The following is a 14,851-nucleotide window of genomic DNA, read 5'->3' as shown; positions in this document are numbered from 1 at the left end:
AAGGATCCTATTGTTGCCTCCGACTTTGACCGGCTATATTTCAAAAATTATTTTGAATTTTTTTAATCTGTAAAAAGCATCTTGTAGCTTAGTAAAAACTATATAAAATAAGATCAAAAACTAAAAAAGGGTGTTTACCCCCCCTATGCCCTTAATTATTTCATTACTGACGTATTGTTTAAAGCTTATTTCTTGATTTACTGTTTAAATACAAGTTATGTATACATACTTTGAGGTTATAAGAAAATAGACAGTCTCAAAAAAAAATTATGCATTTTTTATAAAAATAAGTACTATAAAAATAAAACAAAACACAATTCATTTTTTTATTTAATTTATTTGAGTACTTTTAATTAAGTCTTTTCAAAAATTGTATCTTACTAAATTAAACTGGTTTAAATTGAAAAAAAACTAAACTGTAGTTACAACATTAAAGTTTAAAATATAAAATGACGTATTAATCAAGTGTAAAAATTAACTAAATGCTAATACTTAAGAACTTTGCTGTACTAATAAAGCTTATTAGATTAAAATCAAACTAAAACTAACCAGCGCTAAAACTATAAATAAATTTAAAACTTAACTTTTTTTTGAATTTAAGGAACCAATTACTTAAAAATTACTTTATATAAAGATTTATAAAGTCTAGTTTGGTATACAAACTTTTTCTGCTTACATAAACTAGGCCTTAATTATTGAATGCATAAGGCTTCTAGAATATGTAGCTGAAAAGAGTTCTCCGCTCTCACTAAAACTGAAAAATACTCTTTTTTATATTTTCTTGCACATTCATGATCGTCCAACAATTGTTGTCCAATTGCATAGAAACATTTTTTCCTAGGTTTCTTCGAACGACCATCAAACCAGCTTTTCAAGATTTTCGGAACATGCTGATCGATTCTTACGTGAAACCTTTGAGATGCTTTTCCCACGTAGTCACTACCACAGTGACAACTTAATTTATAGATGATGTTACTTTTTTTCTTGGGTAGGAGAAAAATCTTTTTAAATTCCACTTAGAGGTCGATCAGTATACAAACTTTTTTCTTAAACGAACAGAGCCAAAAACCTTTTTTACTTCCTCAGAAAACCTCTTAGAAATATTTCCAAGGTAAGGAAGTTTTAAGTAGACTAGATACTTCTGAGAGCCAATCATTTTTCAAGTTATTAAACTTTTTTCTCTTGCTATAACTTTCGAAACCCATTTATCTGGATAACCAATGGAAAGGAAAGTATTTTGAAGTGTTTTCAACTTGCTTTCAAGATAGCAAGGAGAACAAAGTCTGGCATCACCATACGCGTTAAAGCCCTTAACTTCTGCTTGACTGGACCAAAAGATGCCCACGGAACGAATAATGCCTATGAATTAATTTTACGATGGATTTTAGTTTAAGTTTCTCATCAACTGATCGTTGGACACAAATATCTAAAAAATGTTTTTCTTCTTTTGTAAACTTGAGATTTTTGTGAATATTGTTTAGGTACTTTAGTAAGCTGGAACTTTCTTGTTTATTATCAAACATGAAAAAAAGTGTCATCTACGTATCGAAGATACACAAGAGGACTTTTACAGTTCAAAAACAAATCACTTTCCAAGTAGTTAAAAAAATATTGGTCAAAATAGGACCCAAAGGTGAACCCATTGCAACCCATCTATCTGTTTTACCATCAAAACTAAACACAACACCCAGAACAGCCACGTGTAACATTTCTTTGCACAGGAATTCTGGGATCTAAGGGTGTTTTAAATCTCAATGATACAATATCTTTAAGCAAACTTCATAAACCTCCACTACTAGAATATTAGTGAACAAGCTTTTGTTATCATAGACTTTGTTCTCCTTGCTGTCTTGAAAGCAAGTTGAAAACACTTCAAAATACTTTCCTTTCCCTTGGTTATCCAAGTAAATGAGTTTCGAAAGTTATAGCAAGAGAAAAAAGTTCAATAACTTTAAAAATGATTGGCCCTCAGAAGTATCCAGTTTATTTAAAACTTCCTTACCTTGGAAATATTTCTGAGAGGTTTTCTGTGGAAGTAAACAAGGTTTTCGGCTCTGTTCGTTTAAGAACAATTTTGTATACTGATCGACCTCTAAGTGGAATTTAAAAAGATTTTTCTTCCACCATCTTCAAGTTATTTCAAAGTAACATCATCTTTAAATTAAGTTGTCACTGCGGTAGTGACTACGTGGGAAAAGCATCTCAAAGGTTTCACGTAAGAATCGATCAGCATGTTCCGAAAATCTTGAAAAGCTGGTTTGATGGTCGTTCGAAGAAACCTAGGAAAAAATGTTTCTATGCAATTGGACAACAATTGTTGGACGATCATGAATGTGCAAGAAAATATAAAAAAGAGTATTTTTCAGTTTTAGTGAGAGCGGAGAACTCTTTTCAGCTACATATTCTAGAAGCCTTATGCATTCAATAATTAAGGCCTAGTTTATGTAAGCAGAAAAAGTTTGTATACCAAACTAGACTTTATAAATCTTTATATTAAGTAATTTTCAAGTAATTGGTTCCTTAAATTCAAAAAAAAGTTAAGTTTTAAATTTATTTATAGTTTTAGCGCTGGTTAGTTTTAGTTTGATTTTAATCTAATAAGCTTTATTAGTACAGCAAAGTTCTTTAGTATTAGCATTTAGTTAATTTTTACACTTGATTAATACATCATTTTATCTTTTTAAACATTAATGTTGTAACCACAGTATAGTTTTATTTCAATATCAATTCAATTTAATTTAGTAAGATACAATTTTTGAAAAGACTTACTTGACAGTATTAAATAAATTTAAGTAAAAATGAAATCTGTTTCGTTTTATTTTTGAGTTTTAATAGTTTTTTTTTAATCTTAAGTTAAACTATGTTTTTCTGGATTTATATAATTTAGTACTTCTTCTAAATATTTAACAACTTAAAACTCGTAGATCTAACTAATTTTTTTTAATTATATAAATCTAGTACATTTTTAGACTTTAGAACTTCCTATTTATGCAACGTTTCTTAAGAGTTTTTTTAGTATTATCTTTCTTAATTTATTTTTAGAAACTATAATACTACAATTGCAGTTGTTTTTTACTGTTAGCATAACTTATCAAATGGTACTTATTTTCAACATGAGTTTAATTTAACAATTTTTATTTAACCAAAAAATATTTTAAAAATGATTTGCAACTATATTTAAGATCATTTGATATGCTATATATTTGTAGAAAAGTTAAAATATCGTCAATTTTTGGAATCATTTTAGAGGAACTTCAGAAGAAATAAATTAGTAAAGAAAAGAAATTTTCAGCAACAGCCTAACCAAAAATTAAATTTTTGACGTAAAGCAGCGCAAACAGATCGTCTCTTACCTGCAGAGACCAGATACGGTTGAAAAGCAGACTTGGATGTGACTTCTCTTTAAATCCTGATATTTGATAGGATGCACAATAATGTGACGCACTTAATGAATTACTAGAGAAAAATTAAATGTTTCAAAGCAAACACAGCAACTCTTTTTCTAAATAGACTGCAGTCCTGTCGCACATACAAAGATTAACCAAATAGCAACCTTTTAAATTCGAGATATGCATTTAGTCTTTTACAAACAGGAAGTCATAGAAAATAATAAAAGAAGGCACACTCGAAAAAAGTATTCAGAAAAAAATTGGGTGTTGTAGCGTGCAAGTTAAAAGAAATTTTCATGGAGGTCTTTTTTTATACAATTTTTATCATTACCTTCAAATTTAAGTTTAAAAAAAAAGTACCTTTTAAAGCTTTCTTCAAATCGTCTTAAAATGCGTAGATTGTGTTTTTGTGATAATTATTACATGTAGAAAAATTTTCATAAAGATAAATTAAAGGTCGAATTTTTAAGGTAATATTTAACTTAGATGGGGTTTGTTTTCAGAAAAACTAATATAGCCTCTATATCCGCTTCTTTTATTTATCTTAAACTTTGTAAAAGATATTTTGAAATATTGCCTAACTGTTAAACTAATTCTCGCTGAAACTTTAAAGGTCGCCATTTTCATAAGCACGCTCATGTAGAGTTATGTAGCTCGTTGTATCGTACTTCATTAAATATCATATATTTACGGATCGTTCATTATTTAAAACTAAATTAGCTTTACAAGTTAAACAACGAGTTTTTCTTCACACCCTCCAAGATAGCTTATTAATTTAGATAATGGTTAATAAATTACTTGTATAAATTCAATATTGATAATTTCTTTTACGAGGAAAAGGAATATGCATTTTTCGTGGCATCGAGTAGTAAAACTTGTTTAATACTAATAAAAAATTCATTTTTTTCCACACATTGTTTACACAGAAGGAAAAGCGGAATCAAAAATCGTTCAACAGTTGTAAAGTAAAATGATGATTTTATTTATGTTAAAAACAAAAAATATATATCATTCTTAATTTTACTAGTCTGAGAAATTTATATCTGAATTTGAAAGTTTAATCACCAAATGTTTAAAAAAAATTGCACTATGATTAAAGATGATGAATGAAAAATACTTTCGGAGTCTTATATGTAGATTTTTTTTTCCTTTTTATTCAATTTTTACCAAAGATATATACTATGACTTATGTAAAATTAAAGATAAACCTTTGCTTTACATATGTTACATAAATTAGCACTAAACTTGAAAAAATACCTGATATTAACATAATTTAGTATGTATACCATGCTAAAACAAAAAACAATTGTACAAAAACTCTTGAAAGTAGATTAAAATAAAAAACTAATATACAGTTAGCTGCCACACAACTTCACGTATTGAACACCGTGTCAAAAGGGCTAAGAAACATTTAAATTTAGTCTTTAAATGTTGAACTTTATAATTCAAAAAAGTTTTAAGCTAAGTAAGAAGTTACTTAAGTTAAATATTTTACACAATTTTTGTTCAAAATATTTCTAATTTATCATACCATGAACATATTTTTCTCGAAGTTCTCTTCTCTTAACTACATCTTCAGGTTCCCTGTGACTGTTCTGAAATTGGGATAGGATTCTTGTAGTAGAAGGAGATCTTGAAAACGATCCCCTTCTCAAAGTGGTTTGTCTCTCTTCTGTAGGTGATCTTCTTTGGCTAACGGACTTTGAACTGCTTGAATATCTTTTTCCTCCTTTGGTTAATAAGTTTTAATTTGATATTGTATCATTTCAATAAAACAGCTCAATTATGTCAAAAAATTCTTGGATTGCCGGTTTTATCAAAATAATAATCAGGGTTCGTGCGCGAATTTATTTTCATTTAGCCTGACTGAGACCAATTTAGCCTTAGCCTGACATTTTTTCAAAGTAAGGAAAATCCCCTTTAGAAGTCATTTTTGGTATTGGGAGGTCTTGATTAGTACTATTGTAGTCTCTGACTTCAACCAGCTTTATCTCAAAAATATTTTGAGCTTTAATAGTCTGCAAAAAGCAACTCATAGCTTAGTTACAACTTAATAAAATAAGACTAAACTGTTAAAAGGTGATTGACCCCCTATGCCCTTAAGATAACAAATTCAGTGATAAGTTTTTAAATAAGTGTTATATCTAATCTATTACTAGTGTAAAAATATATATATATTACTAAACACAATTGTTCAATTTAATTAAGCACTAAGTAAAAACATTACAACCAGAAGATTTATAATAAAACAACGTGGATTGTTGTGTTTTACTAAAATTTAAAATGAAACGCTTACACGAGTATTAAAATAAGTATAAAACGTTTATTGTAGTATTTTGACTAATACTTAAAATTGATACATAATTATAAACCCTAAACTCTAAATAAATACAGTGATTGTTGATGTCGTATCAGATTTAAAAAGCTTACACATAAATTAATAAAAAACCTGTAATATTTTGTTCTTGTAAAGAAAAATTAATTGTACCTAAAATTTGTACTCCCACAAAACTTAGTACTTATATATGTAAGCTAAGTTTTAGTGTTGTGAATATCTCTAATAACTTTAAACATACAGTAAAATATATGAATAAACTGCTAAGTGTTTTTATCTAAAAAGTATTTGGTATAAAGCCTTTAATTAGAAATTAAAACAGTTCAACCAACTTAGCTCTGAAATACATAGCTGATGTAAACAAATTCAAACAAACAGCTAAGTTGTTGAACTAAACTGTAATGTTTAAACTGTATTTTTTTATGAATTTTTATAATTATGACGTATATAATCTACTCAAAACAAAATAATGAAGATTCTTAAATTGTTTTTAGAGATTCAACAAAAGGTGTTAAGCATTTATTTTTACAAATAACTAAATATTTATTTAGAAATACACTTACATCTCAACTTGATCTTAAAAAGATTTCTTAACTATTAAAAAAAAAATTTAAAGCATTTGAACTGAGGAAAACTGAGATTCTCAAAATTTTAAATAAAAAAACTGATTTAGCCTGACGTTTTTCAACTTTTTTCAAAAAAACTGATTTAGCCTGACTTAGCCTGATTTAGCCTGACGCGCACGAACCCTGAATAATGCTTAATGTTCAAAAAAAAGTTCAATAGTTTCATTAATTTGTTAATTTTTTTGTAAGAAAATGCAAATAAGAATAATGAATTTATCCTATCAAGTCCTAAGAAAATAGTTTTTGCTTAACATTTGAGTTTTGCGCTGTTTACATCATTTTAATCTAATTTTAATTAGTCTTTATCATAAAATGGGCAGCTTTTGTAGTTGGTGAATCATATAAACTATAAGAATTATTTTGTTATAAGAAATGTTTGAAATCAAAATCTTAACGAAATAGTTATTTAAAAACTACTGTGTAGTTAAAATCAAGTTGGTACCTCATCACAAAATATATTTATAAAGATATATTAATTTTTTTGGTTCTGCATATATTTCTTATACTTAAAAGACATCGTAGTAAAAATTTTTTTGCATAAAAGGCCGGAACCGGCCAGCGGGTCATAAGTCGCCACATCTACTTTTTGCCTATATAAATAAGTTGTAGTTGTACTATTTCAATCATAAAAAACTTGTAATAGTATTATAAAATAAATTTACGATAGTAAAATGTTTATAAGTGTCTTTTTCATAGTAATTGATGTAAAATATTTCAAGTGAAACAAAAAACTTAATAATGATCTATTTAACAAATTACATTTAATAATACAACATATTTGCTGCAACTAACTAAGATCTGGACTGCTACTAGGACTTTTTCGTCTTATGTATTTGGATGTGTTTGTTGATTTATTCTTATTTTGGTGACCCTTAAAAATTTATAATTTAGTTTTATTAAATAGTAAACTTTTTTTTATGTTAAAAATTTTACCATGATTTTATAAAACTTTTTAGCTTTATGCTTTCATTTGTTATATAAAAATAAATTGTACAAGAAGGATTTCTATCAACTATACTTGTGAGTATTAAAGAAAAGATTTAACTGTTTAAAAAATTAATAAGAAAAAAAACATATAAAAAGAAACAATGCTCTTTTTGATGCCTTATGTTGAAAAGAAAAGCTCAACAAAAGCTTATAGCTCTTCTTAAACTCAATCATTTTGTTAAGCACTAATCTTAAATTAAAAAAAATATATATTATATTTAAGACATTTATAATAAATCAAAACTTCAATAGGAATATAACATATTTGCATGCTAGATTTAAATTGATCAAAAAACTTTGATATTGAAATACCAGAGGTTGTTAAAAAGTATGATAAATATCTAAGGTATTAGGGGGAAAACGATCTTTTTTTACAAGTAAGTCTCATTTTTAACATGAGTAACTTAGCTTGCAGGTGCATTTTACCAAAATCTTAATTAGAATAGTTATTTAGATATAAGATTACATAGTCGAAGAGTTTATCAAGTTCCTAATAGAAGGACCAAACTAAAAAATCAAAAAATAAACAATTTCATTACATATATATCTTCTCCCCAGTTTTTAAGCAATGTTTACAAACTAAATCAACATAACTTAACTTTATTATTAATACTGTTGTGGGAATTTTCATAATTTGTAGTAAAAGTTTATTTTGTTTTTTAAGTTTAGATCTTATTTACTCATATATTATAATAAGACAATGCTGGCCCAATAGGGCTATTCAGTTACTAATAAAATTCTGCTCAAATATAATAATTTTTACTTTTTAGAATTAGACAGAAAACCCTTATAGGCAGAACACTGTCGTATAACAGTTTTATCTTAGTAATTTGTCTCTTTGTGTCTACATAAATTGAGAAGTAAAATTGTTTAACTGAGAACTAAAAATTTTTATTTTTTCTTAATTTAAGTTAATTTTTTTTAACGTTTTTTTTTTGCTACATTTCTTTTTCTTTTATTGCAAGTAACACTTCCTGAAAATTTGAGATTATTTGATTTAAAAATTAAGTAGCAGATAAATATAAAGTATATTTTTTAAAACAAACTCTGGCAAAACTGGTAATTAAAAAAGTTCTTCTTTATAAATTTAGATTATAATTTAATTATAAACTGTTGTAAATATAAGTTTATTCTAAAAAAAAATTTAAAATTTGTAATGCATAATATTTTATTTAGTTATTGTTCACAGTATTTAAGTTAAATTTTATCATAAACCTTTTGACCATAAAAATAATTTATTAAGGATAAAAATAAAACACCAATCAAATTAATATTAAATGGTAATTTTCTATTAGCTCACAGTCAAAACTTTTAACATTTGTTGGTTTAAATAGAAAGAACATTATAGCGAAAATTTAATTTGTAGTATTAGTAATTGCTTTAATCTTAGATTCAATCCATTTGAACTAAGTTTAAAACCGTTTATATCAGTGCTAATAATAAAAGATGTCTAGCTTACATATCATAATGTTCTAAAAATACAAAACTAACTTTAAATATAATATTAGCACTAGACTGCACAGCTCAACCATCAACAACAGTTCATATTACAATAATCAACTTGGTTCCATCTTTGTTAGGAATTATCGTGCACACATAGTAATGATGAACTGTTGTATCAGTCAAAACAATACGTGCTAAAGTAATGTCGCACAGAAGCATTTGATTAAGGATATAGCAAAAAAATGGCAATTAAGTCATTCACAACTCAACGTCTTAGATATGGTCAGTTTCAAAGATTATAGTTTATGTTCGTTTTATCATTTTACTAGTAGTTGTTTTGGTATCTTCAGCAAAGCTGAGATGTTACGCCATCATTCAATTAGCCGTAACCAGATTGCAGATTGTCACATAGACTTTTGTTGATGGACAAGTGGTGCAGTTTAATGCTTATTGGATGATGGCATAACATCTCAGCTTTTCTGGAAATAACCGAAATCATTAACAATTAACATTACATTAGGTATTAAGCTTTTTTGAGTAAATTGTTGTCAAATAAGTGAGCTATTTAAAATTTTTTCAGTTAAGCTATTCAGTAGTGATGAAAAAATTAATCCATTCATAACTTTTAATTAAGCGTTAAGTTGTAACAATTATTCACCAAAATTATTTGAGTTTACTAACTAATAAAGTAAACAGCTTTTTATTAATTAGTAAACCTATGAAAATCCTGATAAACAAAAATGTTTACATAATAAGAAACTAACAATTTTTTGCTCATCAAATGCAAATGCTCTAGTATTATTAGTATTTTGTTCATCAAGAGCATATACTGGTAGAGTATTATTAGGATTTTGGTCTTTTGCAGTCTTACTAGCTATTTGAAGCGGTTGACACTGAATTTCACTAGCACTAGCATAAGATTTTGTAACAGGAATTACTAACAGCTCTGGTTTTTTCATTTTATCATCATCTTCATCAGATGAGTTAAGAATAAATCCAGGTTTAACTCTTGCCTAGTAAATTATAAGATTAACAACTATCTAAGATAATACTTAACATGATTTTAGTAAGTAGCCTAGTTTATTGAAACTAAAGTACACTATATAGGTTATTTTGTTACATTAATAATTTCATTAATAAAATTTTTTGAGTTCGTGTTTAGAAGATTAAAAACTGACACTTTTATATTAAAAAATGTTATATATTTACTAATTTAAATATACTTGGAACAAAAAGTATATATATATATGAATGCATACGCAACTTACCTTGGGAGCAGTCAGTTGAGCCTGTAAAAATAAATTTGATTAGTATTAAATTCAAAATATTCTCATTGAGCTTTAACAAAAACTTAAGTATACTGAAAGGCTATTGAAGTAGATTAATATTTTTTACAAATTAATTTCATTGAGATTCAATTTAACTACCAGACTATAGAAGTTTTATTGTTCAATGTTATATGAACTAAGTCTTCATATTTATCAATTAAAAATTAATATAACAGAATAGGAAGGTGCTATTTAAATGGTCAAAAAAATTTATTTTATTTAGAAGTTTTCGTTTTTTTTTCTACTTTTGATACAAACTTTAATTTTAAAACTAAAAAAAAAATGGTTTCATTTTAATTTTGGTCATAAATTCTTTTTTTTTTCTAACTTGCCTTAAAATTCAGAGTTAACTGTTTCAAAAAATCCTTCAAAATTTAAGTCTCTCTGGCTCAAAAACGATAGAAAACATAAACTTAAAGTGAACTTATCAGCATTATTACTATATAGAAAATTGTTTGTCATTGAGCGAATGTATATATATACTACGAATTTTTATAGATAACTTTTTTATTAAGGATTAGCTAAATATCAATACTCTCTAAAACGTACACTTTGTTTTTTTTTACTTTTACTTTTAGCTTTTGAATAAATTTATAATCAACTTTTGTCCAGTTAAAAAGATTCCCATTGACTAAATTTAGTGTTAAACATTACACTTGAGTTTTGATATATTTTGAAGCAAAAAATTTTGTTCAAATCAATTCAAGCTAGCATAGTTTTTTTGGTTAAGCAAGCTAAGACTTTGCTACTACAGTTTTACCATTATTTTTTTATTAAATTGCATACCTTTAGTGTGTGTTAAGTCATTAAATGCAACGCTGACAATATATGAACAACTTTGCAAAGAAACTTAAAAAAACTATTCTAAAAGAAATTCTCATATTCAACAGATTGTTTTTAAATATAGAGATATGAAACTGTAGCATTTAAAACAGGACTATTAGTTATATTTATTAAATAATTTTTTGAGACACTCGTTTTATTGGTTTTTATCAAATAGAACTAAAATTTATGCCAAGGATAACTAATTTTATTTTTTTCAATTTAATGATCTGAGTTGAAAAAATAAATAAATTAGAAGAACATAAAATAGAAAATTGAAAACTGATGAGGGAAAACTTTTATTATATTTGAGTCAACACTTAAATAAGTATAAAATTATTTTATCAGGTTAAACATTAATTAACTTTTGAGAGAAGAACGTAACAGCATAGTTTTAATGACTTATAATTAATTTTTTGAAATGTTTTTTTATTCATTAGGTTAAGTTGGTCAAACATTTATGCGTTAAAAAATTATATAGTCTTAGTGTTTTTATATCTTAACTAGCTAGAGTTATTCTGACTAGCCAGAGTAAGTAACTTTAATTTATAATATATATTGTTAATAAGAGCTAATATTTAAATACTCAAAACTAGCATCTAGGTTTAATAACAAATATATTACATCAAAAATAACAATTAAACTATAACAAAATTAAAACTAAATACTAAATTGTTGTAGATAGTTTATATTTATTTAGTTATATAACAAAACAAATTTGTTTTTAATGTTTCACTTATACTAGTGCATATAATCCTCGGAAAAAAGTTTCTTTATTTAAAATTTTTATAGAACTTTACTAATTTCAAAAACATTATGACATATCAAAAGTGTTGATGATGAAACATTCAGTTAGGTAAGATTCAACATACAACTTTTTTCTTTTGGTTAAAATTAAATAATTTACTATGTCATAATAACTAAATTCATTAAGTTCAAAATTCTACAAATATATTTATTCTTTCAAGACTTTATTATGCAAAATAAGTTTCAGTTAAAGACCTCGTCAGTGCTTATATAAAAAATCTAAATAAAAATATATAACATTTATTCAAAAAATTAAATAAAAACAAAGTTTTACTTAAAAACAAAACAAATTAAATTTTAATCTTAGGTTGAATTTATGGTAAAATTAAAATTCAGTTAAGTGTCAAAATCAAAATAATAGTAAAAATAATAATAAGAAGAAGAACATATATGTAGGCTTCTTTTTTTTTCTTCTAGTGAGTTTCAAAATAAACGTTGCTTAAATAAAAGTGTAGTTAATAGTAGTAAAGAGCTTCAAGTTAAGTAACTGAGTTGTAAAAAATCAAATATTTGAAACGAGAACAATTTAATATCATTTAAGATCTAGAAAAAAGTATCCTGATTCTTTTAATTAAAAAATAACAAACTGACTTGAGTCATTTCAAGTTTTTTGAAAAATTTAAAACTAGCCTAGTTTTCTTGAAATTTCCGGAGTCATCCTGAGATCTAAAAAATTTCAAACTGTTCTGAGTTATCGTAAGTATGCTGAGTATCCTGAGTGTGTGGCAACCTTGAAAATCCTTAGAAAAGTTCTAATTAGACTAATTTGGTTTGTGTTAACCTGTGTTTGTGGCAACTCTGAACTTATTAAATTAACAATTTAAATCTTAATAGAATATACAGCTTATTAAAACATTTAATTAAATAATAATATGTAACAATTTAACCTTTTTGAACTTTTTTCGCAGTTCTTTCTCTTGTTTCTTCTTCTTTTTACATGTGCTTTTCTTAACTGAATTGTAAAGAGAAAAACAATCATATAAAAGCGAATAAGAAATGTCAAAATTGACAAGTTGTACAAATAATCATAAGGTTTAGAATAAGTCAAACAGTGTGTTTAATACAATTACTAAAAAATATTGATTTAAATTGTAAAAAAAGATTTTTCAAAGTCTAAACCTCATAAAACACCATCAAATTGTGTTAAATCACTAAAATAGAGATATGTAGTTAGTTAGTTTCAATAAATAAAAGTATTTTTAAAACTACAACTATGATATTAAATTAAATAGTTTTGCTTGTTTTGTCAAGATTTTTAATTACAAAACATTCTTAACAACTCATATTTATGCATTTAATTTAAATTGTATGTTTCTTTGCTGGTCATTCTAATAACTATTTGAAGCAAATAATAATGTCTAATATATATATGCTTTATCAAATTTTAGCTTGAAATATTTAAACTACCTTTATTATTTTCTTCTTTTACTCTTCTCTGAGTATTTTTGTTGCTATAATAAATATTCATTTATTAACAAAAAAGCTTACAAAAGAAAACTTTAAAAAAACAAATCATAGCAAATTTAGTAAATCTTCACCTTTTTCTAGAAATTGGTAATTTGAAGACTTTTATTAAACAGGTTTGTAATGCTAATTATCTAAATTAAATTAAATAAATGTAAGAAATCTTTAAACTAAAAAATAATACTTAGCATTTCATTTTTTAAGAACAAGTAATAAAATCTTTTTTTTCTTTCAATGCAAGAAACATTTCTAAAGACTTGAGATTAACGGATTTGAAAAAGAAGAAAATATATTTCTAGTAAATTTTTAGGACTTTTTTAGTTAGTTATTGGATCCCCTATGTCTTTAAATAGACATATATTAACTATAGATGAAAACTTTACAAATGTATACTAATGAACTAAGTTAGATTTTTAATAATATAATTTAAACTTTAAACCAGGAGTCTGCAGACTTCTTTATGTTTCTAGAAAATTTCTAACTGGCTGCAAGGTATAACAAAAAAATTCTACTGGCCATATTTACTTTTAAAATTTGTAGTATTCAGTAATAACACTACAGTAAACCAAAAATTTGATAAAACGCGTGACAAAAAAGCACCTGTAATTACTATCTATTAAATTTAGAGCCTAATGATAAGTTTTTCCACAATAACTTTTTTGTTAATTTAAAATTTTATATAAAAAATACATTGTGGAGTGCAAATTATTGGATTATGGGCTACAATTTCCAAACCTTTACATAAAAACGCTGTTTAAATAAAACTGTATTTTTTTAATTAAAATGATTTAAAAAGATGAGCCTAAAAACAAGAGCAAAACAAAAATTGTTAGCTTGACTTATTCAGATTAATTTATTAAAAATTTCTAAGTTAAATTTAAGATAGTTATTTGTGCATAACAAGTTGTTGGAAAAGAAAAAAAAATTGTAAGTATACCTAAGAATTTTTTTTCTATTAACAAATGTATCTTTATGCCAACTAAAAATCATATATTAAAAAAGTAATATTTTTTATCTTAACTTACAACTTTAGTCTAAAATTTATACAGTAAATATTTTACAGAAGATGAGAAGCTAAATACCTATAAATAATTCTATTAAATAAAAGTACAACACCTACCATGCTACATTTACGGAAGAACTATCCATTATTTGTGGTGCTGAAAATAATATTGAATTTTACTTTTAGTACACTAAAAATTTAAATTTTTACTAATAAAAAAAGTTGAATACAATTCAGATTTTTTGTTATATTATATACAATATTTAAATAAATGATAATACTATTGAGATTTAATTACAAAATATTGTTTCGTAATCAAAAAATAAATATCAAAACACAATTACCCAAATTTAACCTACTTTGTTTTTATTGGTCAAAGGTTAGGTATAATAAGTTAAATAAATTACTCAATAACTTAATTGTTGGGCTATGAACTAAACACCTGATAAAATAGTTAAGTGTTTAAAATTGCTGTTTATTAAATATATATAAGCAGTTTTTATTAAAGAAAAAACTTAAATAACAAACGCAAAATTTTTAAATCTTATAGAAATAATAATGTAAACCATCGAAATATTATTTTCACAAACAATTTTTAATATTACTAGTTAATAGTTTGTTACACACATCTTAATGAAACAAGTTTG

General features: G+C 25.2%; 1 protein-coding gene across 3 annotated transcripts in view; it reads right to left on the bottom strand.

The window, feature by feature from the left end:
* Positions 1-14,648, bottom strand: part of LOC145831318 (uncharacterized) — a 67,956-nt gene extending 53,308 nt beyond the window's left edge. For all 3 annotated transcript variants that reach the window (XR_014369668.1, XM_082938525.1, XM_082938527.1), the window contains exons 1-8: positions 14,564-14,648; positions 14,322-14,361; positions 13,145-13,188; positions 12,625-12,689; positions 10,049-10,069; positions 9,545-9,793; positions 7,143-7,221; positions 4,921-5,118 (exon numbers count right to left, since the gene is read on the bottom strand). Coding sequence is in view for 2 of the 3 variants with exons in the window: in XM_082938525.1 (XP_082794651.1) it covers positions 4,921-5,118; positions 7,143-7,221; positions 9,545-9,793; positions 10,049-10,069; positions 12,625-12,689; positions 13,145-13,188; positions 14,322-14,350 (685 nt within the window). In the remaining variant the exon portion in view is untranslated. The remainder of the gene's footprint in view (positions 1-4,920; positions 5,119-7,142; positions 7,222-9,544; positions 9,794-10,048; positions 10,070-12,624; positions 12,690-13,144; positions 13,189-14,321; positions 14,362-14,563) is intronic.
* Positions 14,649-14,851: the final 203 nt, after the last annotated feature.

The sequence above is a fragment of the Thalia democratica genome, chromosome 3 (genome assembly GCF_965202585.1).
Source record: "Thalia democratica chromosome 3, ktThaDemo2.hap1.1, whole genome shotgun sequence".
Classification (NCBI taxonomy): domain Eukaryota; kingdom Metazoa; phylum Chordata; class Thaliacea; order Salpida; family Salpidae; genus Thalia; species Thalia democratica.
The sequence above is the reverse complement of the archived record's forward strand: the minus strand, read 5'-3'. Positions and strand labels throughout refer to the sequence as shown.